General features: G+C 46.3%; 1 protein-coding gene across 1 annotated transcript in view; it reads right to left on the bottom strand.

Moving 5' to 3' along the window:
- Positions 1 to 6,392: 6,392 nt before the first annotated feature.
- LOC115096714 (ranBP-type and C3HC4-type zinc finger-containing protein 1-like) overlaps positions 6,393 to 27,299 on the bottom strand; it is a 42,877-nt gene continuing 21,970 nt past the window's right edge. Inside the window, exons 5-8 of the mRNA XM_029611730.1 lie at positions 17,976 to 18,174; positions 14,654 to 14,781; positions 12,398 to 12,571; positions 6,393 to 6,476 (exon numbers count right to left, since the gene is read on the bottom strand). Coding sequence (XP_029467590.1) covers positions 6,393 to 6,476; positions 12,398 to 12,571; positions 14,654 to 14,781; positions 17,976 to 18,174 — 585 coding nt within the window. The remainder of the gene's footprint in view (positions 6,477 to 12,397; positions 12,572 to 14,653; positions 14,782 to 17,975; positions 18,175 to 27,299) is intronic.

The following is a 27,299-nucleotide window of genomic DNA, read 5'->3' as shown; positions in this document are numbered from 1 at the left end:
GGTACACATCATGAGTGCATGTATAAACAGAGATGTAAAATGATTGACCAATTCAAACATACTTTTATCATTCCCGAACCCGGGAACACAATGATGAAAGTGCACTGATACACTAGCAGTATATACACAAAGAAAAATACATGGTATGAAGGGAAAACAAGGTAAAAAGGGGAAGTGAACACCCAACATCCTGCAGATAAATGAGGGAAAAAATGTGTGTCCCATACATAGAGACATCTTGTCAGGAGAAGTTCCAATAGTCAATCAGACCATCAAATAGAATATAATGGGCTTAGAATACTTGTAAAAACTGATATTCTGGTCTAGAAGCTTCCATATTTTACATAAAGGAACCTCAAGGTAAAGGGGGGGGCTAGGGTATCAACATCTGCGTATCTAACCATTTAGAGTATGGTCCCCACGTTCTTGAGAAAGCTCCTAATCGACCATGGTGCACTGCTGTAAATCTACCTAACTGATAATAGGTGTGGAGTCTATGAGGAATTTTCGCCAGACTTGGTACATCTGTGCTTTTCCAGTGTAATGCTATTTCCGATCTAGCTGCAATAAAGCCTTGTAACATAAACCTTTGTGTTTCCTTCTTATGCCCCAAATTGGGAAGGCCCAATAGTACATGCCAAGGTTTGACTTCCACCGGTATCATTAGAACCTGGGAGATCCATTCAGTCACTGATGGCCAAACTTGTATCATCCTGGGACACTCCCACCAGATATGGTACTTTGTGCCAATTTGCCTGCACCCCTTCCAGCAGAGCTCAGAAAGAGTGCTTTTATGGATCCCTCTTTGCTTCGTGGTGCCTCTATGGCACCATGAAATAAATGGAGTAGCAACCCTTTCTTTGTGCCTCTGGAGGAACTGGGACGATGGCCCGTAACTGCAGAAGTCGCTGCAAACGTCTCCCGTACCGCCACTCCGCTTTGTTGCATACCCGCAGGGGGAGACAAGAAACCGATCCCGGGGCAGACGTGCAAAATCTAAAGCGCAGCCTTGTTTTATCACGGTCAGCACCCACTGGTCTGTAGTCACCTTGGCCCACTCCTCAAAAAACAGGGACAGCCTGCCCCTACCGCTGGTACCGAGGAGTGGACCGGCACCCCTTCATTGTGAAGACTTGGACCCTGGGGAAGGCTGAGCCGAACCAGTTCTGCCAAATCTTCGACCCCGAAACGGCTGGGACCAGGACTGTTGCTTCGTTGGTACTGGACGAAAGGAAGAGCTGGGCGTATTCACTGGTCGATAAGAACATGCCATACTGGGTCAGACCAAGGGTTCATCAAGCCCAGCATCCTGTTTCCAACAGTGGCCAATCCAGGCCATAAGAACCTGGCAAGTACCCAAAAACTAAGTCTATTCCATGTTACCGTTGCTAGTAATAGCAGTGGCTATTTTCTAAGTCAACTTAGTTTATACCAGGCAATGGACTTCTCCTGCAAGAACTTATCCAATCCTTTTTTAAACACAGCTATACTAACTGCACTAACCACATCTTCTGGCAACAAATTCCAGAGTTTAATTGTGCGTTGAGAGAAAAAAACTTTCTCCGATTAGTTTTAAATGTGCCACATGCTAACTTCATGGAGTGCCCCCTAGTCTTTCTATTATCCGAAAGAGTAAAAAAACGATTCACATCTACCCGTTCTAGACCTCTCATGATTTTAAATACTTCTATCATATTTATTTAATTTTATTTAAAATCTTTTCTATACCGTCGTTAAGCGGGTGCCATCACAACGGTTCACAATAAGGCACAAAAACTATGTTGCATAAAGTGTCTGGAATTCTAACTCTTATACAGGTGCCATCAAAAATACTGTAACAATATATCATAATAAGTACTATTTGGTGAGTGTTATAAGTTATGTCTAGATTTTTAGATTTTCATATCCCCCCTCAGCCATCTCTTCTCCAACTGAAAAGTCCTAACCTCTTTAGTCTTTCCTCATAGGGGAACTGTTCCATCCCCTTTATCATTTTGGTAGCCCTTCTCTGTACCTTCTCCATCGCAATTATATCTTTTTTGAGATGCGGCGACCAGAATTGTACACAGTATTCAAGGTGCGGTCTCACAATGGAGCGATACAGAGGCATTATGACATTTTCCGTTTTATTCACCATTCCCTTTCTAATAATTCCCAACATTCTGTTTGCTTTTTTGACTGCCGCAGCACCCTGCACCGACGATTTCAATGTGTTATCCACTATGACACCTAGATCTCTTTCTTGGGTTGTAGCACCTAATATGGAACCCAACATTGTGTAATTATAGCATGGGTTATTTTTCCCTATATGCATCACCTTGCACTTGTCCACATTAAATTTCATCTGCCATTTTGATGCCCAATTTTCCAGCCTCAAAGGTCTTCCTGCAATTTATCACAATCTGCTTGTGATTTAACTACTCTGAACAATTTTGTATCATCTGCAAATTTGATTAACTCACTTGTATTTCTTTCCAGATCATTTATAAATATATTGAAAAGTAAGGGTCCCAATACAGATCCCTGAGGCACTCCACTGTCCACTCCCTTCCACTGAGAAAATTGTCCATTTAATCCTACTCTCTGTTTCCTGTCTTTTAGCCAGTTTGCAATCCACGAAAGGACATCACCACCTATCCCATGACTTTTTACTTTTCCTAGGAGCCTCTCATGAGGAACTTTGTTAAACGCCTTCTGAAAATCCAAGTATACTACTTCTACCGGTTCACCTTTATCCACATGTTTATTAACTCCTTCAAAAACATGAAGCAGATTTGTGAGGCAAGACTTGCCCTGGGTAAAGCCATGCTGACTTTGTTCCATTAAACCATGTCTTTCTATATGTTCTGTGATTTTGATGTTTAGAACACTTTCCACTATTTTTCCTGGCACTGAAGTCAGGCTAACCAGTCTGTAGTTTCCCGGATCGCCCCTGGAGCCCTTTTTAAATATGAGGGTTACATTTGCTATCCTCCAGTCTTCAGGTACAATGGATGATTTTAATGATAAGTTACAAATTTTTACTAATAGGTCTGAAATTTCATTTTTTAGTTCCTTCAGAACTCTGGGGTGTATACCATCCGGTCCAGGTGATTTACTACTCTTCAGTTTGTCAATCAGGTCTACCACATCTTCTAGGTTCACCGTGATTTGATTCAGTCCATCTGAATCATTACCCATGAAAACCTTCTCCATTACGGGTACCTCCCCAACATCCTCTTCAGTAAACACCGAAGCAAAGAAATCATTTAATCTTTCTGCGATGGCCTTATCTTCTCTAAGTGCCCCTGAATCTGGCCCTGAATTTGGCCCGAGACGAGAAGGAACCTCGAGAGCGAGGTCTGTTCTCCAGCAAACGATGAACCTTATTGTCTCCCAGGGATTGAATCATATCTTCCAAGACCTTTCCAAAAAAGTAGCTTACCCTTAAAAGGCAGAGATCCCAGAGGCCTTGGACGATACATCTGCCGACCAGTTTCTTAACCACAAGAGCCTACAGGTGGAGTCCGCCGATACCATGGACCTTGCCAATGTCCGCAAGAGGTTGTGAAAGGTGGAAAGGCATCAGCGCAGTAAGCCACCGAAGATTCGAGGCGACCCGCCTGGGCAGCCTCCTCATTCGAGAAACCCGCATTGGCTTGTAATTGCTGTACCCAGCGGAGTCCCGCTCTCATAGCAAAGTTACTGCATATAGCTACCCTAACTCCCTTGGCAGAGACCTCAAAAATCCTTTTGAATTGCACCTCCAACTTCCTGTCCTGTAGGTCCTTGAGCGCTGTGACTCCTGTGATTGGGATCGTGGTTTTTTTGGTGACAGCAGAAAACGCCACATCTACCTTAGGAACACGCAACATATCCAAAGCCTCCTCTGGCAGAGGATACAGCTTATCCATCCTTTACTGACTTTCATAACCCGAGATCCGGGGTATCCCCATTCCCGGAACAAGTCCGTAGCCAAGAAAAGGAAAGGAAAGGTGGTGGCAAGACCTCTCAGGCCCAACAACACAGGATCCATCTTACCTAGCTTAGCTTCCTCAGGAGGGCTGTCAATGCCCAGCTCAGCGAGAGTAGCCGGGATGAGCGGTACAAACTCCTCCTTGCGAAAAAGGCGAACCACCTTGGGGTCATCACCCTCCGCGGCCTGCGAGCCTCTGGATCTGCCTCATCCGCTCCATGCGGAATCTGGGGTTGAGAAGCCGGATCTCCTGGATCAGTATCTTGCGCCGAGGAATCAGTATCCCCCTGAGGACCCCCAGTGCGGAGGGGGACGCTTAGGGTTGACTGGACCCGCACACTTATGAGAACCTGGTGCACTTGTGAGCATGGGACGTAGTCCCTAGGAGAGGCCAGTTTCCCCCTCTCATGCAGCTTCCCTGCTTTTCTTGCCTTAAAAGCTTTATGCAGGAAAACAACGAATTCAGAGGAAAAAGATGAATCAGAGGAGGAGTCCGAAGCCTCCTCAGGGCTCTCCTCCGTGGCAGGGGAAGCAGGCTGCTCCGTTTCTCTTTCCTCGGGGAGTCTCTGCTGAGGAGGAAAACACCCCCTTCCCCATGGCTGATGAGCGGCCTCCGTTCCCGTGCGTGCTGAAACGGATCAGGTGCAGGCTGAACAGCCTCAGCTGATACAGAAGAGACGCGCGCCGGCTTAGCTTTCGGCACTTTTTTAAATTTCCCTGCACCGGAGAAGCCCTCATCCCTGGTAAACATGCGACACATAATCCCTCACGAGAGGGCCGCACGCGCGACACACAGCTGAGCGCGGCATCGGAAGAGCCGGCAGTAAGGAAAAAACAAACAGCCCCCTCCCCCCCCCCCCCGTACCAAAAACGCAGCGAAAACCACCCCCATGAGGAGAGGGAGAGAGACGGCCCGACAAAGTGAAAGCAAAAAATGAAACTTCTTTTTTCTTTTGAAGTCAGACTTGGCTGAAGTGGTGCAGGGTGCTGATGTGTCTGGGAGGAGTGAGCCGGGCTCCCTGGTATCGCACCCAAGGCTAACAATAGGGTCCTCAACCCTCGTTGGCAGCTGCCTCAATACCAGCAGGGACGGCCCTCTCAGGGCCTGCCGACCCTCTGGGAGGATGACCACAGAATTGCTGATTCTATTTTATTTTTTTTAAACAGAGCAATCCGCCAATTTAGACAAGAAATCTAACCCCTAATTCTGACTAACCATGCCAGAAAATAAATACCCCGACCAGACTGTAGGTTTTGCACTTCCACCATCTGCTGGAGACAGAGTAATACTGGCAGACTGCAGGTGGCACCATCCTATATAAGGCGGAGCTTTGTTTTTAAAACATCTGTCTCCATCTGCTAGAGGGGGGGCAAAACCCAGCAGTCTGGACTGATCCGGGCACGTACAGGGAAGTAGGGCTGATTACAGCGCTTTGGAAGGAGCCATGGTCTGCAGCCTCCAACTGAGGGGGCCGTCACTGCGATGACCAGACTGCGTGGGATGGGAGGGGAATCGTGAATTACGGCAGATAAAGACCAAAATGGCTCTCCAGTCTGCCCAGCAGCGTCCCCCAGGCTACCCCCCATGCTCGGCTGCTTGTGAATAAAGGTTCTTGCTGCCAGATTCGTGACTGGATCCTCCCCCCCCTCACAGCTCTGACCGTCCATCCTGGATAAGTGACAAAATATTACAAATTTAATAGCAATACGGATTCATGCTATGCTGCAGTGCTGCACCCTGCCCACTGATTTCTGTTTGCAAATAAGTAAGGAGGAAGATTATTATTACTATTTCTGGTGCTTCTTGGGCTATCTTGGACTTTTTACAGCTGGATTGTGAATTTTAAGCCTCAATAAGGAAGAACAAATGGACAATCATCCCCTGAAGCAGACATCTGGTCACTGCAGGGCCTTGTCGGGTGTAGTGGATTTATCTTTCTGCTCATTTTATGTTTGATTTTATTGTAAATATGCTTTTATTGATATTACATTTGTAATATTTTATCACACAATTTCAAATATTTATTATTTTATTATTGTTTTTGTGGTTCACCTACCTCTGTTTGTTTTTCTTTCATCCTGGATAAGTCAAAGATGACCTCACACTGCAGGAACCAAGCAAATCCCATTGCAGGTGAAGTCACTTGTGCTGCTGGTCCCTGGGGACGAGGGACTGGGGGTGCTTTACACACTTCCCCTACATAATGCAAGCTGCATTTCAATTCTTATTTGAAGAAAAGAGTTAAATCGGTACAAGCAGCGCTCACTGTGGGCCAGAAGAGCTTAAAGGCTGTTCCCATTTTGTGTCTCTGCATGGGGCCCACACCTGTGAGTGAGCAGGGCAGGCGAGGGAAGGTCCTACCTGCAGAAACAGTGCAGGCACTCCCGCAGCGTCACTCCCTCCCCCGGCTGCAGGGCTGAGAAGCAGACAGGACACTCAGTGGCTTCGTCTGTCGGTACCAGGCTCTGTGTCCAGCTGCAGAAGTCGCTGGAAGTTCTGGGACCGCTCCAGTTCCTTCACCTTCACAAAGCAGACAGGATCAGTGCTGGGCAAAGGGACCTTGGCTACTGCTGTCCTGATCCTCCTCTTTCTGACCTGCCCTGGGGTTTGCTTTCTTGCCCTCACAGTGCTTCACCTCCTGCTCTTCTCACCCTGCCAGTGTCCCTGTTATCTGTACCTCTTCCATGCGCTTTGACCTCCGCGGCAGTAAAGCAGGCGAGCATGTTAGTGGAAGGAGGGACGCAAAACTGACAAAGCAAAGAGGAAGCAGAGATAGTGAGCACACGTTTCTGTTCACTGAAGGCGGCGATGGAAATGCAGGGCAGGTAGTGGGAGACAAGGCGACCCCCATCCATTTGCAGAGGAGAACCTGGGTGTGGATCTTCAATGGGACCGGGCAGGAAACTTTCTGGGATATTAAGAGAGGTTCTGGCGGCTCCTCGGATGCAGACTAGTGTGGTTCTGGACTGCTGGTGAAGGACAGATGTACAAATAGGGAGGGTAACTACAGAAACGTTTCCCACCTACTCCTGGAGGCACATCCAAGGCAGTCGGGTTTTCAGGATATTAACAAATTTGCATATTCACTGATTCAGGTGAGGGTCCATCAAGCCCACTATCCTGCCAATCCAGGTCACAAGTACCGGGCAGGATCCCAAGAACAAGCAGTGGATTTCTGCAGCTCTCCCTTAATAATGGTTTATGGACTTTTCCAAACGCAGCTACACTAACAGCTTTCACCACATCCTCTGGCAACAAATTCCAGAGCTTAATTATGTGTTGAGTATAAAAATATTTTCTCTTATTAGTTTTCTAGTAACTTCCTTGTGTGTCCCCTGGGCTTTGTACTTTTAGAAAGAGCAAACAACTGATTAACGTTTACTCCTTCCACTCCAGTCATTATTTTATAGACCTCTACCATATCCCCCCTCAGCCGACTCTTCTCCAAAGGGGTGGGGGCATCTGGAGCCCGGGATACGTAATTTTTTATTCTAAGGGGAAGTAGGAGCAGGGGATGGTTCTCCCGGTCCCAATCATTTTTTTTAAACAATAAATGGCAAGTTTGGCCTGGTAGGGCCTTTGCAAGTGGGATACGGGATATATTTCTCTTATGAATATATCCGAGCAGGACTAAAGCTATGCGGCTAACCCAATATTCAGTTAAGTTAGGCAGATAACAGGACCCCTCTCCAGAACGCCCCTTTTATACCCGGCTACATCCGAGCCGGATAACACTTACCGGATAGGAGGCTCAATACGCCGTATAACTCACTTAGAGGGATAGCTTCTGAGTTATCTATCTAAATGGCTTTTGGATATCTACCCCTTTGAAAGTGCCAAGAGTTTGTCATAAAGATTGCAATCAAAAACTGTAAAGTGCCTGCATTTAGGATGATGGCGGGGGCGATGGTGTCTGACAGTACTCAGGGCAAGCAGGCAATGGCAGAAGCAGGGATATTAGCAAGACAGGTGATTCACTGCAGAATGAGCAAGAGAAAACCACATCAACCCAAACAGGGACCTTCCTTTTTCTGGTATTTTATCTTTCCTGGGGCATTTATCAATCTTTACCACAAAAATAACAGAACTTACATTTCCAGGTAAAGGAAAATTGGTTCTTACCTGCTAATTTTCGTTCCTGTAATACCACAGATCAGACCAGACCAGTGGGTTATGCACTCCCACCAGCAGATGGAGGCAGAGAAACAAAACTTTGAGACACTGCTACATAACTGAGAGTGCCACTGCAGGACCTCAGTACTGACCTGTAGCCAAGCCAAGATGTAACCCCAGAATCCCTTTCTCGGGCCAACAGGGAAAACTATAGGGTTGGAAACCCCCAAAACCGGACCCAAAACACTCCCAAAAATTAATCTGAAAACCCAAACTAAGATCAACAACTGTCCCAAATACCCTGAAAGGCAAGCAACTTGAACCACCCGTTGACAAAAAGCAGTCTTTCGGCAGTGACAGGGAGGGTCTCTGGACTGATCTGTGGTATTATAGGAACAGGTAAGAAACCACATTTTCCTTTCCTGAACATACCCAGATCAGTCCAGATCAGTGGGATGTATCAAAAGCCTCCCTACAACCCGGCGGGAACCCGAAGAGCCGCTCTCAGATCACTCACCAAAGAACGCTTCTTCCCGCGCCCTCACGTCCACGTGGTCACGTCTGGTGAAAGTATGCACTGCAGCCCTACAAATCTCCTGAGGCAACAGCAGCTGACATTCTGCCCAGGAAATATCTTGTGGAGTGTGCTTTCAGCCCCTCTGGAACTTTGACGGCCCTTACAAATATAGGCTGTGCAAATAGCCACTTTCACCCAACAGGAAATGGTAGTTTTAGAGGCCTTCTCTCCCTTCTTCCTGTCCCCATACAGGACAAAAAGTTGATCAGAGCGCCGGAACTATTCAGCAGCTCCAGATAACGCAACAGAGTTCTCCTCACATCCAAAAGATGCAGATCTCTGTCCCTAAGGGAATCCTTAGATCACTCTGGAAAAGTGGGAAGGTCTACCGATTGATTAATCTCCAACAAGAGGTGACCATCTGCAAGGGAACCCCATCATGGGAAATCCACAGAAAGGGATTCTTGCAAGACAGAGCCAGTAACACTGAAACCTGTCTGGCCGAACAGAAGGCCACCAGGAACACTGCCTTCAGAATCAAAGCCTTCAGCGTCGCTCTCTTCAAAGACTCAAACGGAGCCCCACACAAAACTTGCAAGACCAAATTAAGGCTCCAAACTAGGCATAATTTACGGACCGTAAGTCACAAATGCTTGACCTCTTTTAAGAAACAAACCACATGCGGATGCGAGGCCAAGAACCTGCCTTGCCCTTTGCCCCTAAGAGAGCCCAAAGCTGACAACTCAATGTGAATGGTAATATAGGCAAGACCCTTAGACAAGCCCTGTTGCACAAATTCCAAGATGAGAGGAACCTCCACTGATAGGGGATGCTCCTGTTTCTGAAGTCACCAAGACTCAAATGCCATCCAGACCTGAATATGTGCTAAAGTGGCAGGTCGATGAGCCTGGAGAAACGTGGAGATAACCTGCTCCGAATAACCTTCCAGGCACAGCCGCCACCCTCTCAAAAGCCAAGCTGTGAGACAAAAGTGATCCTCTTGATCCGAAAATATGGGCCACTGAGAAAGAAACCTTGGTAGATAAGCCAGCCGAAGGGATCCGACCGCCAGATGTACCAGATCTGTAAACCACGGACACTGCGGCCTCTTCTATATGACTCAGAATTTGACCAACCAGAGGCCAAGGAGGAAACACATACAGCAGGATCCCCAATGACCAAGGGCACACTAAAGCATCCAGACCCACCGAACCGACCCTCTCTTCTGCGACTGAGAAACCTCTGTCTTTGTGTTGAACCATGTCACAATGAGGCCCAGCTAAGGAACTTCTGAATGTACATCCGAATCGAATATGAAGATACGCCTCCATAAAGTCCAGGGATGCCAGGAACTCTCCTTTTTGGACTGCCGCTACAACTGTGCACAGTGACCCCATACGAAAATGCAGCACCCAAAGGGCCCTGTTCACCTTTTGCAGGTCGAAAATGGGATGGAAGGTACCTTCCTTCTTGGGAACCACAAAGTAAATGGAGTACCTGCTCTGCCCTTGTACCTTTCGCGGCATAGGCACTATGGCACGTAGATCTAGTAACCTTTGCAGTGTCCACCACACAGCCTCCCGCTTGCTGCAAGAGACCACGTGAGACTCAAGAAAGGCCTCCCTAACCAGGCACAAAAATTTGAGTGCATAGCCGTCTCTTATGACCTCTAGCACCCAATGGTCCAAGGTAATCCTGGTCCACTCTACATAAAAGCTGGACAAGTTGCCCCCTATGGCTTCTATGCAGCAGTGGGACACCCTGGCTTCCTTGTGTTGACTTTTCACCACCAGCCCCCTTGACAGTCTCTACGGCCTCCATGAAAGGACTGCTGGCGGTTGCCCGTCAGCTTTGCAGACACGTTGGAGGTGGTCCCACCTGACAGAAATCTCCTCGAATCCCTGAACCGGGTTCGAGGTGAGAACATCTTCTTACTAGCGTGCTCATCCTCAGGCAGCCTGTTCCTCTTAGATTCCCCCAACGTCTTCATCAGCTGATCCAAATCCTCCCTAGAGAGAAGCTTCCCTTTGAAAGGGAGATTACACAGCTGAGCCTTCGACAAACATGTCCGCTGACCAACTGTACAGCAACAAAAGCTTGCAGACCGCCACCGCCAAACCATACTCCTGCTTGATGTGCGAACCAAATCATAGACTGCATCGGCTACATAAGCCACCCCAACCTCTAAACGAGCAGACTGCAGGGCACCATCTCCTGTCGAAGCTGGATCCTGCGCGTTCTGCATCGCACACAGACAGGCCCCTCTGCATCAAGCTGGTACAAATGGCGGCCCAAAAACTCAGCGCGGGGACCTCAAACATCCGCTTTAGGTGAATCTCCAACTTGCGGTCCTGCACATTCTTGAAAACGGCAGCCCCCGCCACTGGGATTGTCACCTTTTACTTCAGTACCCCGCAGCATCTCCAAAGTCTCCTCCATCAGGAGATAAAGCTTCCAACTTCCTGATCTTCTTAGGTAAGGGAAAGGCACTTGTGGGGGGGCCCTCAGCCCATCCAGGAACGGACTCATCCCCTCGCTATTCGACTCCTTGTGAGTCACTTTAACCCCCAATCCTTCCAAGACCGGGGGAATAAGAGGGCATAGTTCCACCTTCTTAAATAAATGGACAACTCAAGGATCATCTCCCTCTGATCTTTCATCCGGAATCAGGTCATCCTTAGCTCTATCCAGGTCCACACCAGATGCCACTGTCATGTCAGCGTCTGGAACCACCCCCTGGTGGTCCAAAGGGACATCCTGCAGAACATCCATGGAGTCTCCTCATCCTTGGGGTCCACCTCCAACTCCGCCTGATTCAGTCCCAGATGATGCAGTAGGTCCCCGGACCCACCTGCAGCCCTCTTAGGCTTCTTCGGTCTGGAAAGGGGAGGCTTGACTCTCACCTGCTTCCCCTTTGGCCCCTTCCTTGCCAGGAAGGCTTTATGTATCAAGAGGATACATTTTGGTGAAAATCCCTCAGGGCCATCCGACCCTTGCTCCAGGCTATCGTCGGAGTCCCCCCTTCATCAGAGTCCTTCAGAACCACAGGAGAAAACGGGGGAGGGGAATCTCTGCCCTTGGCCCTTTGCGGACCCCTCGGGTGCCGACACCGACATCATATCCAAAGGATGGGAAATCTGCTTCCCCCCGGTGCACCCCCACTGAGGAATTCCCCTCTCGAAACGCAACCAGGACAGAGGGAGCGAGAATTCAAGCGTGTAGACTCCAGCCCACACGTGCGGCACACTTCTCTGCGTGGTTCGGGTGCCGTACGGTCAGAGAAATACTGAGGGACTGCAGGTTGCACTCTCTGTTATGTAGCAGGGCCTCGAAATTCTAATTGTTCTCTGACTCCACCTGCTGGTAAGGAGGCAAAACCCACTTGTCTGGAGTGATCTGGGTATGTTCAGGAAATATTTTATTCTGGTAACAAATGCTGATCAATTCCCAAATAACATAAAAATGGAAAACAAAGGTTCCTATACAATTGTTTGTTTGTTGTTATAGTTCTTCTCACCATCCGTCTTCTTGGAGGTTATATTGTCTACCATCCCTCTCTGTTTTGTTCCCTTGATGCAGTGAAAAAGGATTTGGGCAGAAGAGCTGGACCCCGAGGTCTGATTCTATTTCTCGCAGCCGTGAGTGTAAAAAAGGGAGAAGCAATGATAAAAACACGAATTCTCTAACAATCAGCTCCTTCATTCAGGGTGTGGCTGGCGGAGGAAGAATCCAGATCTGCTAAAGGACACTGCATGACCTTGAAATGTCCCCCTCCCCCACGCTCCTGCTATAGCCTCCATGATGCTCCTACCTTCTCGTACTCCTGCATGGCAGCCTCCTCGGCCCGCAGTCTCTCCAGCTCCTCCTCATCAGGCTGGTACTGGTCTGGCACACTGTACACAGAGGGTCTCTCAGAGCAGCACATCATGCACCCAGGACGAGTGGGCTTATTAACGTAGGTGCACATAGGACACTCCCAGCCCACCTGGCAGAAAGATGAGAGGCAGTACATAAGGAGATGTGGGGGTAGGACAAGGGGCTGGATGTATGGGGGACTCCTTTAGCTGCGGTGCAGGAGGGCATAGGATGAGAGGCTGGGTGTATGAGGATAGTTATTTATTTAAAATTTCTTCTATCCCACTACTCCTTAATACATGTAACTTTGCAACCCGCGCTGTACATCCATAAAAACATCACAATATAACATTAAACAAACAACGCTACATTTAAGCTAAAACTTAAAATTCAATACGGATACAAGCCATCATAGTTCACTTAAAAGCTTCTTCAAAGAACCCTGTCTTAATGCATATTTCCTGTGTGTATGGAGGGAGACACCCCCTCAGGTAAGATTCCCTTACCTGAGGGGGTGTCTGGGGGTACAGGAGGAAGAGCTGGCTGTGTGCGGTTCCCTTACCTGTGGGATATCTGGGGGTACAGGAGGAAGATCTGGCTGTGTGCGGTTCCCTTACCTGTGGGATATCTGGGGGTACAGGAGGAAGATCTGGCTGTGTGCGGTTCCCTTACCTGTGGGATATCTGGGGGTACAGGAGGAAGATCTGGCTGTGTGCGGTTCCCTTACCTGTGGGATATCTGGGGGTGCAGGAGGAAGATCTGGCTGTGTGCGGTTCCCTTACCTGTGGGATATCTGGGGGTACAGGAGGAAGATCTGGCTGTGTGCGGTTCCCTTACCTGTGGGATATCTGGGGGTGCAGGAGGAAGATCTGGCTGTGTGCGGTTCCCTTACCTGTGGGATATCTGGGGGTACAGGAGGAAGATCTGGCTGTGTGCGGTTCCCTTACCTGTGGGATATCTGGGGGTGCAGGAGGAAGATCTGGCTGTGTGCGGTTCCCTTACCTGTGGGATATCTGGGGGTGCAGGAGGAAGATCTGGCTGTGTGCGGTTCCCTTACCTGTGGGATATCTGGGGGTACAGGAGGAAGATCTGGCTGTGTGCGGTTCCCTTACCTGTGGGATATCTGGGGGTACAGGAGGAAGATCTGGCTGTGTGCGGTTCCCTTACCTGTGGGATATCTGGGGGTGCAGGAGGAAGAGCTGGCTGTGTGCGGTTCCCTTACCTGTGGGATATCTGGGGGTACAGGAGGAAGATCTGGCTGTGTGCGGTTCCCTTACCTGTGGGATATCTGGGGGTACAGGAGGAAGATCTGGCTGTGTGCGGTTCCCTTACCTGTGGGATATCTGGGGGTACAGGAGGAAGATCTGGCTGTGTGCGGTTCCCTTACCTGTGGGATATCTGGGGGTACAGGAGGAAGATCTGGCTGTGTGCGGTTCCCTTACCTTTGGGATATCTGGGGGTACAGGAGGAAGATCTGGCTGTGTGCGGTTCCCTTACCTGTGGGATATCTGGGGGTGCAGGAGGAAGATCTGGCTGTGTGCGGTTCCCTTACCTGTGGGATATCTGGGGGTACAGGAGGAAGATCTGGCTGTGTGCGGTTCCCTTACCTGTGGGATATCTGGGGGTACAGGAGGAAGATCTGGCTGTGTGCGGTTCCCTTACCTGTGGGATATCTGGGGGTACAGGAGGAAGATCTGGCTGTGTGCGGTTCCCTTACCTGTGGGATATCTGGGGGTGCAGGAGGAAGATCTGGCTGTGTGCGGTTCCCTTACCTGTGGGATATCTGGGGGTGCAGGAGGAAGATCTGGCTGTGTGCGGTTCCCTTACCTGTGGGATATCTGGGGTTACAGGAGGAAGATCTGGCTGTGTGCGGTTCCCTTACCTGTGGGATATCTGGGGGTACAGGAGGAAGATCTGGCTGTGTGCGGTTCCCTTACCTGTGGGATATCTGGGGGTACAGGAGGAAGATCTGGCTGTGTGCGGTTCCCTTACCTGTGGGATATCTGGGGGTACAGGAGGAAGATCTGGCTGTGTGCGGTTCCCTTACCTGTGGGATATCTGGGGGTACAGGAGGAAGATCTGGCTGTGTGCGGTTCCCTTACCTGTGGGATATCTGGGGGTACAGGAGGAAGATCTGGCTGTGTGCGGTTCCCTTACCTGAGGGATATCTGGGGGTACTGGAGGAAGATCTGGCTGTGTGCGGTTCCCTTACCTGTGGGATATCTGGGGGTGCAGGAGGGGCTGCTGTCTCATCGTAATCTCTTTCTTGCTCCTGTGGTGACTGATTTAATGGCTGTCGTGTTCCTCGGGGCTCCAAGAGGATCATTTGCAAGCCCAAGTCTACAGAGAAAGCAGGATTTTGTCAGAGACTTCCAGTCTGTCCATATCAACAGAGAGAGAAGGATTTTCTCAGAGAGTTTGTCTCTCTCCATATCTAAAAAGAAAGAAGGATTTTCCTAGAGAGTTTGTGTCTGTCCTCATCTACAGAGAAAGCAGGATTTTCCCAGAGAGTTTGTGTCTCTCTATATCTACAGAGAAAGCAGGATTTTCCCAGAGAGTTTGTGTCTGTCCTCATCTACAGAGAAAGCAGGATTTTCCCAGAGAGTTTGTGTCTGTCCTCATCTACAGAGAAAGCAGGATTTTCCCAGAGAGTTTGTGTCTGTCCTCATCTACAGAGAAAGCAGGATTTTCCTAGAGAGTTTGTGTCTGTCCTCATCTACAGAGAAAGCAGGATTTTCCTAGAGAGTTTGTGTCTGTCCGTATCTACAGAGAAAGCAGGATTTTCCTAGAGAGTTTGTGTCTGTCCGTATCTACAGAGAAAGCAGGATTTTCCTAGAGAGTTTGTGTCTGTCCGTATCTACAGAGAAAGCAGGATTTTCCTAGAGAGTTTGTGTCTGTCCGTATCTACAGAGAAAGCAGGATTTTCCTAGAGAGTTTGTGTCTGTCCGTATCTACAGAGAAAGCAGGATTTTCCTAGAGAGTTTGTGTCTGTCCTCATCTACAGAGAAAGCAGGATTTTCCTAGAGAGTTTGTGTCTGTCCTCATCTACAGAGAAAGCAGGATTTTCCTAGAGAGTTTGTGTCTGTCCGTATCTACAGAGAAAGCAGGATTTTCCCAGAGAGTTTGTGTCTGTCCTCATCTACAGAGAAAGCAGGATTTTCCTAGAGAGTTTGTGTCTGTCCGTATCTACAGAGAAAGCAGGATTTTCCTAGAGAGTTTGTGTCTGTCCTCATCTACAGAGAAAGCAGGATTTTCCTAGAGAGTTTGTGTCTGTCCTCATCTACAGAGAAAGCAGGATTTTCCTAGAGAGTTTGTGTCTGTCCTCATCTACAGAGAAAGCAGGATTTTGCCAGAGTTTGTTTGTCCACATCTACAGAGAAAGCAGAGTTTTCCCAGCATTCGTGTCTTTCCATATAAACAGAGAAAGACGGATCTTCCCAGAGTTTGTCTCTCTCTGTATCTACAGAGAAAGGATTTTCCCAGAGAGTTTGTGTCAGTCCATATCTAGAGAAAGCAGGATTTTCCCAGAGAGTTTGTGTCTCTCTGTATCTACAGAGAAAGCAGGATTTTCCCAGAGAGTTTGTGTCTGTCCTCATCTACAGAGAAAGCAGGATTTTCCTAGAGAGTTTGTGTCTGTCCGTATCTACAGAGAAAGCAGGATTTTGCCAGAGTTTGTCTCTATCTACATCAAAAGAGAAAGAAGGATTTTCCCAGAGTTTGTTTGTCCACATCTACAGAGAAAGCAGAGTTTCCCAGCATTCGTGTCTTTCCATATAAACAGAGAAAGACGGATCTTCCCAGAGTTTGTCTCTCTCTGTATCTACAGAGAAAGGATTTTCCCAGAGAGTTTGTGTCAGTCCATATCTAGAGAAAGCAGGATTTTCCCAGAGAGTTTGTGTCTCTCTGTATCTACAGAGAAAGCAGGATTTTCCCAGAGAGTTTGTCTCTCTCTGTATCTACAGAGAAAGCAGGATTTTCCCAGAGAGTTTGTCTCTCTCTGTATCTACAGAGAAAACAGGATTTTCCCAGAGAGTTCGTTTGTCCACATCTACAGAGAAAGCAGGATTTTCCCAGAGAGTTCGTTTGTCCACATCTACAGAGAAAGCAGGATTTTCCCAGAGAGTTCCTGTCTGTCCGTATCTACAGAGAAAGCAGGATTTTCCCAGAGAGTTCCTGTCTGTCCGTATCTACAGAGAAAGCAGGATTTTCCCAGAGAGTTCCTGTCTGTCCGTATCTACAGAGAAAGCAGGATTTTCCCAGAGAGTTCCTGTCTGTCCGTATCTACAGAGAAAGCAGGATTTTACCAGAGAGTTCCTGTCTGTCCAAATGGCATCCAAATGGCATCCAAATGGCAGATGAAATTAAATGTGGACTAGTGCAAGGTGATGCATATAGGGAAAAATAACCCTTGCTATAATTACACAATGTTGGGTTCCATATTAGGAGTTACCATCCAAGAAAAAGATCTGGGAAACATAGTTAATATTACATTAAAATCATCAGCTAAGTGTGCTGTGGTGATCAAAAAAAGCAAACAATGTTAAGATTTTTAGGAAGGGAATGGTTAATAGAACGGAAAATGTCATAATGCCTCTGTATCGCTCCATGGTGAGACCGCACCTTGAATACTGTGTACAATTCTGGTCGCCGCATCTCAAAAGAAAAAAAAAAAGATATAGTTGCAGTGGAGAAGGTGCAGAGAAGTGCGACCAAAATTATAAAGGGGATAGAACAGCTCCCCTATGAGGAAAGGTCAAATAGATTAGGACTTTTCAGCTTGGAGAAGAGACGGCTGAGGGGGGATATGATAGAGGTGTTTAAAATCATGAGAGGACTAGAACGGGTAGATGTGAATCAGTTATTTACTATTTCAGAAAGTAGAAGGACTAGGGGGCACTGCACAAAGTTAGGAAGTAGCACATTTAAAACAAATCAGAGAAAATACTTTTTCACTCAAAGCATAATTAAACTCTGGAATTTGTCACCAGGATTGGATAAGTTCTTGGAGGAGAAGTCCATTACCTGCTATTAAGTTCACTTAGAGAATAGCCACTGCCATTAGCAATGGTTACATGGAATAGACTTAGTTTTTGGGTACTTGCCAGGTTCTTATGGCCTGGATTGGCCACTGTTGGAAACAGGATGCTGGGCTTGATGGACCCTTGGTCTGACCCAGCATGGCATGTTCTTATGTTCATGTGTTCTTATCCCCATTCCAGACAACTCAGGGTGCAAGAGGCCTAATCTGGCAATCGAACTGAGGAATTTATTTGGATTATATGACCTTCCCGAGCGATATGCTGCCAAGCTGCCACTGAGCCAGCTCAAACACTTAGTAGAAGCTAAAACTATTTCCTGACATTTTCTCCCAGGACAACATCAGAGCTGCCAAGAGGCCACAACCAGAATGTATCCCAACACCCCTACAACTACAAGCCACAATCATCATAAACCATTACTATCAACATGCAAATGAGGGTATCCACCTTCCCACACTCTCATCCTCCATTTTATACTCAAGCTCTGCAGCTTACCCTCCAGAAGGCGTTGCCTCCTCTCCTTCTGCAAGGTGTGCCGGCTCTGGGTGGTCCGCTTGGCAGATTTTATGTAAAGAAACGCAGTGTCATTATCCTGTTGGATGCCATGATAATGCAAGGTCTCTCTGTCCTTGCACAGCCTCTGCCCAATCACCCACTGCTGCAGGCTGGGATGGAAGCCGTAGTCTTTAAAGACCTGCAGAGAGAAGGAGGAAAGAGACACCATGGCACTGACTGACAACCAGAGCAGAAGTATTCAAGGGTTTAAGGCCTCTAATGAACCAACAGAGATTACAGTGACTGCAATCAATTCATTCAGGATGGTGCACCTGATATTCTGCATCCCAGAGACCCCAATCCTACGCCAACACCACTAACATCAGAGATAGAACCTACTCCTATACCAAGACCTCCACTATCACAGAAACGTTGTTTAAAACAAAAAAAACTAAAAATATATAAGATGTGAGACCTTTTAATTGAACTAACCTAATAACATTTGTTGACTAGCATTTTGAGAACTAATACTCCCTTCCTCAGGTCTCCTCAGATAAGAACAAACAAACGATGATATTACCGCAATAAAAGTGAACCATAAAAGGCATGATATGCCATGATAGGGTGAGGAGGAAGTGTGAGGGGCGTTTGATAAGTGCTCAGAAGTGACAGACTCTCTAATGAGATAAGAAACACTGAGCTTTGAGTCCTTTTTTGTCAGTTTAGAAGTGTTGGTTCATTTTAACTTGCAAAGTCTTATGTTAACATGATCAGAAGGATTCAAAGTTCCTTATCTCATTATACTGCCTGCCACCTTCTGATCATCCACCAAACTTTCCTCCCGCTATCATTAGAAGGCCTTTTCTGATTCCCTGGTATTTCTGATAATGTCCTCTTTTGTTTATTCTATTTTGAGCTGAGGAAGGGAGTTTTAACTCGCTAAAGTTAGTCAAGAAATGTATTGTTAGTCCAATAAAAAGGATTAACCTTTCTTTCTGTGCATTGAAGTGGACCTCACTGCTTTATCCTCAATATCACTCCCATTTATCAAAGCAGGACCCTAGACAGTATGGGCACTTCCATAATGGGGATCTTACTGCCTATTGAGATTTCTTATTTTGTACTGAGACTTTTTTGCTTATTTAACAAGACGTCCTTTCCCTTGCAATCCAAGAACTGTCAGGCAGTGTACATCCTAACTCCTACTCTATTCTACAGTTTTCGGCAAGGATTTAACAGGTTACCTTGTTTGTATACCCTAAAGTGAGGCTTGGAATACATTCATCCCTATTTCCCATAAGATGGTATATTACTGCAACATTGTGAATTGCTACTGGTGAGAAAGCTGGCGTCTTAGGGGCTCATTGGTTGCATAATACCAGCTCCAAGGTGACTGTGTGTGTGTGCATGTGAGAGACTGAGAGAGAGCGAGTGCAAAAGAGACAGGATGTGTCTGTGTGTGAAAGAGAGAGAGCGAGTGTGTGTGGGTGGAAGTGAGGAACTCTGTGTGTGAAGGCACGCATATGTGGAAGTGAGGGAGCCTGTGTATGTATCAGACAGACAGTGTGCATGTGGAAATGTGTGTGCATGTCTGTGAGAGAGAGGCGGGCAAGCAAGTGGGAAAGCCTCCGTATACATCTGTGAGTGTGTGAAAGTATGCATATGGGAGAGAGGGAGCCTGTTTGTGTGAAAGAGAGCATACTTGTGAGAGGGAGCATGCGTTGTGTGAGAGGGAGCGAGAATGGGCACGCATGTGGTAGTGAGGGATCCTGTGTGTGTGTATGAGAATGTGTGTGTGTGAATGTGGGAGTGAGGGAGCCTCTATAAGTGTGTGTGAGAGAGAATTCATGTGAGTGAGAGCCTGTATGTGTATTTGTGTGTCAGAGAGAGGAAGCGCATGTGGGAGTGAGGGAGCCTATGTATGTGTGGGTGAGAGAGAGAGCGCACATGTGGGAGTGAGGGAGCCTGTGTGAGTGTGAGAGAGACAGAGCGTGCATATTTGCATGAGAAACAGAGAGAGTGCGCATGTTGGTGTGAGGGAGCCTCTGTGAGAGGGAACGCATATGAGAGTTTCAGAGCCTGTGTGTGCATGAGTGAAAGAGCACATGTGGGAGTGAGAGCCTATGTGCATCTGTGTGTGTGACAAAAATAAAGTGCACGAGAGCGCCTGTATATATGTGTGCGAGTGAGCAGCTGAGCACGCATTTATGAGGGAGCCTGTGTGTGTGAGAGTGAGACAGAGAGCGCACATGTATGAGTGAGGAAGCCTGGGTGTGTGACTGAATATGCACACGGTAGTAAGGGAGCCTGTATGTGAGAGAGTGCATGCATGTGAGAGTAACAGACCATGTATGAGTGTGAGAGAGAGTGTGCATGTGGGAGTGAGGGAACCTGTGTGCATGAGTGTGAGAGAGGAAGAGCGCATGTGGAATGAAGGGAGCCTGTGTGTGTGTGTCCACTTGTGTAGTTAAATCACAAGCAGACTGTGTTACATTGCAGGAGGACCTTGTGAGACTGGAAAATTGGGCATCCAAATGGCAGATGAAATTTAATGTGGATAAGTGCAAGGTGATGCATATAGGGAAAAATAACCCATGCTATAGTTATACAATGTTAGGTTCCATATTAGGTGCTACTACCCAAGAAAGAGATCTAGGTGTCATAGTGGATAACACATTGAAATCGTCGGCTCAGTGTGCTGCGGCAGTCAAAAAAGCAAACAGAATGTTGGGAATTATTAGAAAGGGAATGGTGAATAAAACGGAAAATGTCATAATGCCTCTGTATCACTCCATGGTGAGACCGCACCTTGATACTGTGTACAATTCTGGTCGCCGCATCTCAAAAAAAGATATAATTGCGATGGAGAAGGTACAGAGAAGGGCTACCAAAATGATAAAGGGAATGGAACAACTCCCCTATGAGGAAAGACTAAAGAGGTTAGGGCTGTTCAGCTTGGAGAAGAGACGACTGAGGGGGGATATGATAGAGGTGTTTAAGGTCATGAGAGGTCTAGAACGAGTAGATGTGAATCGGTTATTTATTCTTTCAGATAATAGAAGGACTACGGACACTCCATGAAGTTAGCAAGTAGCACATTTAAAACTAATCGGAGAAAATTATTTTTCACTCAATGCACAACTAAGCTCTGGAATTTGTTGCCAGAGGATGTGGTTAATGCCGTTAGTGTAGCTGTGTTTAAAAAAGGTTTGGATAGGTTCTTGGAAGAGAGGTCCATTGATTGCTATTGATCGGGTTGACTTGAGGAATAGCCACTGCTAGTGCTGGCAGCGGTAGCAAGGGATCTACTTAGTGTTTGGGTAATTGCCAGGTTCTTGTATCCTGGATTGGCCATTGTCAGAAACATGTTGCTGGGCTTGATGGACCTTGGTCTGACCCTGTATGGCAATTTCTTATGTTCTTACTAGCCAGTCCAATAAAGTTAGGGAAATTCCCTTATTAGATGATCCATTTGTAGCCACCACTGCAGTTGGAAGTAGACTTCCATTGGCAGGTGGAGCCGAATCAAATAATCTTATTTTATTTATTTATTTATTTTTGGTTTTTCTATACCGGAAGTTCCTGTATAATATACATATCACTCCGGTTTACAAGGAAATTACTAACTATCGCCTGGATGGCGGTTTACATAGAACATATAGAACAATTAAAAACCATTGGAAAACAAATTAAAAACAAAATATTAAAACAATTAGTAATTACATTATTGCTGTAAACAGAACAACAGAACAACAGCATGAAGGCGCAAAGAGGGCATTTGTGCACCTCCAGTGAACAGAATATATGTGATAAGTTAAATTTCAGAAAATGAAATTCTTCAGGAACTTGTATGCCGGGGGTGGGGGGCAGAGGGGGACAGTGTCTGATTTGAGATTGTCATTCTTCCTACACTTAGCTCTCTGGGAATGCTTGTATGAAGAGCCAAGTCTTAAGTTTCTTTTTAAAAGTAGTATGGCAAGGTTCAAGTAGCGAGTTCCAGAGTGACGGGCCCGCTGTGGATAGTGCACGTTTCCTCAGGGAGGATTTTGCAGGTTGGGTGATCAGTCTGTTCTGGTATGCCCTTCTAGTCGGTTTTTTGGAAGTGTGTAGCTGGAGATGGAAGGTTAAGTTGAGAGGAGAGATGCTATGTAGGGCCTTATGTATCATCATGCTGGTTTTGAACTGAATCCTGTATTTAATAGGAAGCCAATGGAGATGCTGGAGGATAGGGGTGATATGATCCTTTTTTTTGGCGTTTGTTAGAATTCTTGCCGTGGCATTCAGGACCATCTGGAGAGGTTTGGTGGTGCAGGCGGGAAGGCCCAGAAGGAGTGAATTACAGTAGTCCAGTTTCGGGAGTATGATGGCTTAGAGTACCGTGCGGAAGTCTCTGTAGAGTAGAAGTGGCTTTAGTTTCTTTAAAACTTGTAATTTAAAGAAACATTCTTTTGTGGTGTTATTTACGAATTTGTTGAGGTTGAGTCTGTTGTCTAGAAGTACACCCAGGTCTCTGACTTGAGGTGAGGTGGTGTATCCGGAGGTGTCTGGAGGTTTGCTGGAGGTTGGCGAGGTGGGCGGGACACAATTTTCGAGTGCTATGATAAGGATTTCGGTTTTATTAGTGTTTAAAACCAGGTTGAGGCTGGCGAGTAGATTGTTGATGGACTCCACAGAGACAGCAGGGAATGTTGAGGATGCACCACTTTCAGGGTTGCCGCCATTAAACCAAGCACTCCTAGATATGATCACACGGTCGGGTGAATAGTGTCCATCAAGACACAGCTGTGCCATCAACTTTACCCAAGGCAAGTCTTGCCTCACAAATCTGCTTCACTTTTTTGAAGGAGTTAATAAACATGTGGATAAAGGTGAACCGGTAGATATAGTATACTTGGATTTTCAGAAGGCGTTTGACAAAGTTCCTCATGAGAGGCTTCTAGGAAAAGTAAAAAGTCATGGGATAGGTAGCGATGTCCTTTCATGGATTACAAACTGGCTAAAAGGCAGGAAACAGAGAGTAGGATTAAATGGACAATTTTCTCAGTGGAAGGGAGTGGACAGTGGAGTGCCTCAGGGATCTGTATTGGTCTGGTTTTTTTTTTCCTGCTGTCATGTTTCTATGGAAAATGAAGATGCTCCAGAAATGGAATCTGAAGTGGTATTTGAAAGGAAAGACACCCAGTGCACACGCAAACCTCAAATTAATATCAGAAATTCTAAGAGAAAGCTCCTTCAGCTAGGAAACTATCATTAGAGGAACTAACTTGGGGACTCATTTTGAGGGACACACAAGCCTTATAAAGCTTGGGAGTAGCCAGCAAAGAGCACAAGTTACTAAACAGAAACATGGGGGTAACCTGCACGGAGCGGCAGCTGCTACCATAAGAAACTCGCTGGGCAGCCTGGATGGACCATTTGGTCTTTTTCTGCCGCCATTACTTTGGTTCTATGAAATGCCTTCAAGGATCTTCAGCCAGCAAAAATGCAAACCAAATAGTTAATGCAATTAAAGAAAAAAAAGTAAGGACTATAAAACTGATGTTATCATCCATCTGAGGACAAATGACCTCACTGGAAATAGCATCCAAGTGGCAGAGAGAGATTTGCAGACTCTGGGGAAACAGATTGGGCACATGGCAAGGGCCACTGCCTTTTCAGAAGCGTCAGCCTTTGCTTTCCTTTTCCATGAACACGTAAGTCCTATCTACAACTTAAATACACAGCTCAAGAATTTGTGTAAAGAAGGATTTTGATGTATTAGAGGTGGGGCCATTTATGGAACATTAAAATGCTATTCGGTAAAGATGGCAGGGAGAAGGATTCTAAATGCGAAATTCAGATCAGATGTCATCATATGTTTAAACTAGAGGACAGAGGTGGCAGAATGATGCCCCCAACAAATCAAAATAAACCAGCTCTAGAGTACATTATTAAGCAAAATCCAGATAAGGCACCTAGGAAGAAGGTGTGGCAGCTGGGGGAGAGAGCGGATGTTGGATTCAAGGAGCCAACAAGACATTCCTTCGTGCTGGACGAGTCTCTTGAGCCCTTTGCTGCAAGTGGTGGACTATTTTGCCAGTTAGGACAATGAGGGCCTCTAAAGTGGTGGGACGGAATGGGGTTTCTTATTTATGTACAAGTTTGGGTTTACTAGATGTCTGGAGAATCTTGCATCCATCGGAAGACTCACCTTTTTGAAACCGCTTTTAAATCTTATGCCTGACTGCCTGCTTTCTGTCTTAACTAACTTTCTTTTCTTTTTAACCATTGTTTGATTTATGAAATAACCCAAGTCTCTGGTCCTGTATGTTTGTCTTATTAGATTGAAAGTTCTATTGAGCAGGGACTGTCTTTTTGTGTGTTTATACTGTGCTGCGTACGTCATGTAGCACTAAAGAAATGTTAAGTAGTAGTAGATATTAAATATACCCATATTTCTAAAGCACATGGTACGGGATCCCACATTGACTACATATTGGTAAGTGATCATGAGTTTTCTAATATATTAAAATCGTAGATAGGTCTTTTAGAAATTACAGTGTGGTTAGACATGAAGATCTCTAAATAGAACAACAACTTTATTATGGACGTTTCCCAGATACCTGTGTAGAGACAAAGGTTTTCAGAAATATTTACGAACAAAATGGGGCGACTATTTACAGGTGAACGCAGCTCACAGAACAACTCTCATTTTGTACTGAGAAACAGCAAAAGCTGTTTTAAGAAGGGAACTTATTTCTTATATGGTAGCAAAGAACAGAGCAGTACTACCAGAAATTAGAAACCTTGAAACTCAATTAAGAGGGGCAAAACAATCTTGAGAAATATCCCACGGGAAGAAATAGGGAAAAATTGATGGCTATAAAAACTACTCTGAACACCTTGTTGCATCAGAGAGTCTGGAAAACTTTACTGTATTATAAGGCCAAATTTTACCATTACAGTAATCAACCAGGCAAATTATTGATTAATATGACAAAAAGCTGGGGTGGGAAGAAATATATCCCAGCTATGAAATCGAGACAGGGAACTATTATTAATGCAACAAAGAGAATGGAGAAATTTTTAAAACATTATCAATCTCTATACAAGGCCAATGTTCCTCAACCAATATGGGTACAGAAATATTTAGCACAGAACAATCTTCCAAAAATATCTGCAGCTCAACTAGCTGCACTCAACATGCCCTTTCAAATACAAGAAATTGTGTTGGGAATTCAACAAGCTAAACTACTTAAAACTCCTGGGCCCGATGGTTACCCAGCAGAATTCTTTAAGCTGTTTTCTGGAAAGCTGCTTTTGCCTTTGCGAGACGTTTGAGGAACTTATTCAGCTGGGAAGATTTCCATATTCTCCAAATCAGGCTCTTGTTACAGTAATTGCTAGGAATGGTAGAGATCAAATGGAGTTAAATGCCAAAACCTTGATCAGACCCTTTTGCAAAAACATCAGAATGTGTGTCACCAAAGCCAGAGTAGGTTGTATGCCCTGCTCAAGCACCATGCTTCAAACACCTTCCACATGCTCACAAACGCCAAAGAAGAGGAAGATCGCCTAGCTTGTGACAATGTGGTAATGACATCCTTGGACTAACCCTTACTTCTTAACCAATGCCTTTCAAAAGCTAGGCTGCAAGACAAAAGTGATACTCCTGATCCCAAAAATAACTTTGCCGAAGCAATCTCTGAAGGTATCTGAACCTTAGCGGACCATCCACTGCCAAATGTATTAGATCTGCGAATCAAGGGGAACGTGGCCACTCTGGAGCCAAGAGAATCACTCTGCCCTGATGCCTCTCTATTCGTCATATCACTCTCCCCACTAGGTGCCAAGGAGAGAGCACATACAAAAACATACCCGGTGGCCAAAGCAGAATGATAGCAACCACTCTTTCCGTCCTGTAATCTCTTTTGCAACTAAAAAAACAGGATGCCTTGGCATTCTGCTGTGATGCCATCAAATCCATGTGAAGAACGCCCCACCTGGTCTGACTGAGACCCATAGCCTCCTCTGTCAATTCGCATTCCCCATGGTCTAGCCTCTGGCGACTGAGAAAGTCTGCCTGAATGTTGTCCACCCTGGCTATGTGGGAGGCTGCTCTACCCAGACAAACAACTCCTGCGCCTCCTCTGCCATCATCTGATTCCTTGTTCCACCTTGACGGATAACGTAAGCCACCATCGGCGCGTTGTCTGACAAGACATACACTGCTCGAGCTAGCAACTGCTGTCAAAACGAACGCTGTTAAACGAATCATACTCTACTCCAAGCAACTGATAAACCAATATGCTTCTTCGGTCGACCATCAGCCCTGAGTTGCCCGTCCCTGGCAAACTGCTCCCCAACCCTCCAGACTGGCACTGGTAGTCACAATTACCCAGTCTGGGATTTCTAACTCCACTCCTCATTCCAAATTGGGATAAGAAAGCTACGATTAATGACTGTCCCTGGACTCTCTTCGAGAAGTAACTGAATCTGAAACTCCTACGATAAATTATTCCAGAGGGAGAGGAGCACCCTCTGAAGAGGCCTCATATGTGCCAACACCCAAGGAACTAGATCCCGTGCAGACGCCAATGACCCCAGGACTTAATAATCCCAAACTTTGGGGATCGAGAGTCACAAAAAGCAGTGAATTTGGATCTGCAGCTTCTTTATCCTGTCCGCTGAAAGAAACACCTTGTCAATCTTGATATCAAAACATGCTCCCAGATAGTCCAAGAATTGGGAGGGAACAAGGTTGCTCTTTGCCAGGTCGACTACCCAGCCCACTGTATCACCTGCTGACATAAGGCTTCCAACTTCACCCCCATAAGCCAGTTGCCCAGGTATGGATGAACCAGAATACCTTCCTTTCAAAGAGCTGCAGCCGTCACCATAATTACCCTTGGTGAATGTATGTGATGCCGTGATGAGCCCAAATGGAAAGGCCCAAAACTGAAAATGCTCTCCTAGAACCAAAATCTTAGTAATTTCTGGTGCTCCAGCCAAATAGGTCTGTGCAGATATGCTTCAGTGAGATCCAAGGATGTCAAGAATTCTCCTTTTCATACTGCTATCATGACTATAGAGGAGTTTCCATCTGAAACCGAGGCATCCTGAGGACTGCATTGACCTTTTTTACATCCAAAATTGGTCAGAAGGTCCCCTCCTTTTTTGGTACCATGAAGTAAATGGAATATCTCCCTCTTTTCTGCTCTTTCTTGAGGACCGGTACAATGGGCCTTCAGGTATAGCCAACAATCCACCGTGTCATGAATTGCCACCCGTTTGGCAAGGGAACATGCAAGGAGAAATGACATAAGCCTCTCGGAGCGATTGAAT

This window comes from Rhinatrema bivittatum, chromosome 8 (assembly GCF_901001135.1).
Source record: "Rhinatrema bivittatum chromosome 8, aRhiBiv1.1, whole genome shotgun sequence".
In the NCBI taxonomy this organism is placed as follows: Eukaryota; Metazoa; Chordata; class Amphibia; order Gymnophiona; family Rhinatrematidae; genus Rhinatrema; species Rhinatrema bivittatum.
The sequence above is the reverse complement of the archived record's forward strand: the minus strand, read 5'-3'. Positions and strand labels throughout refer to the sequence as shown.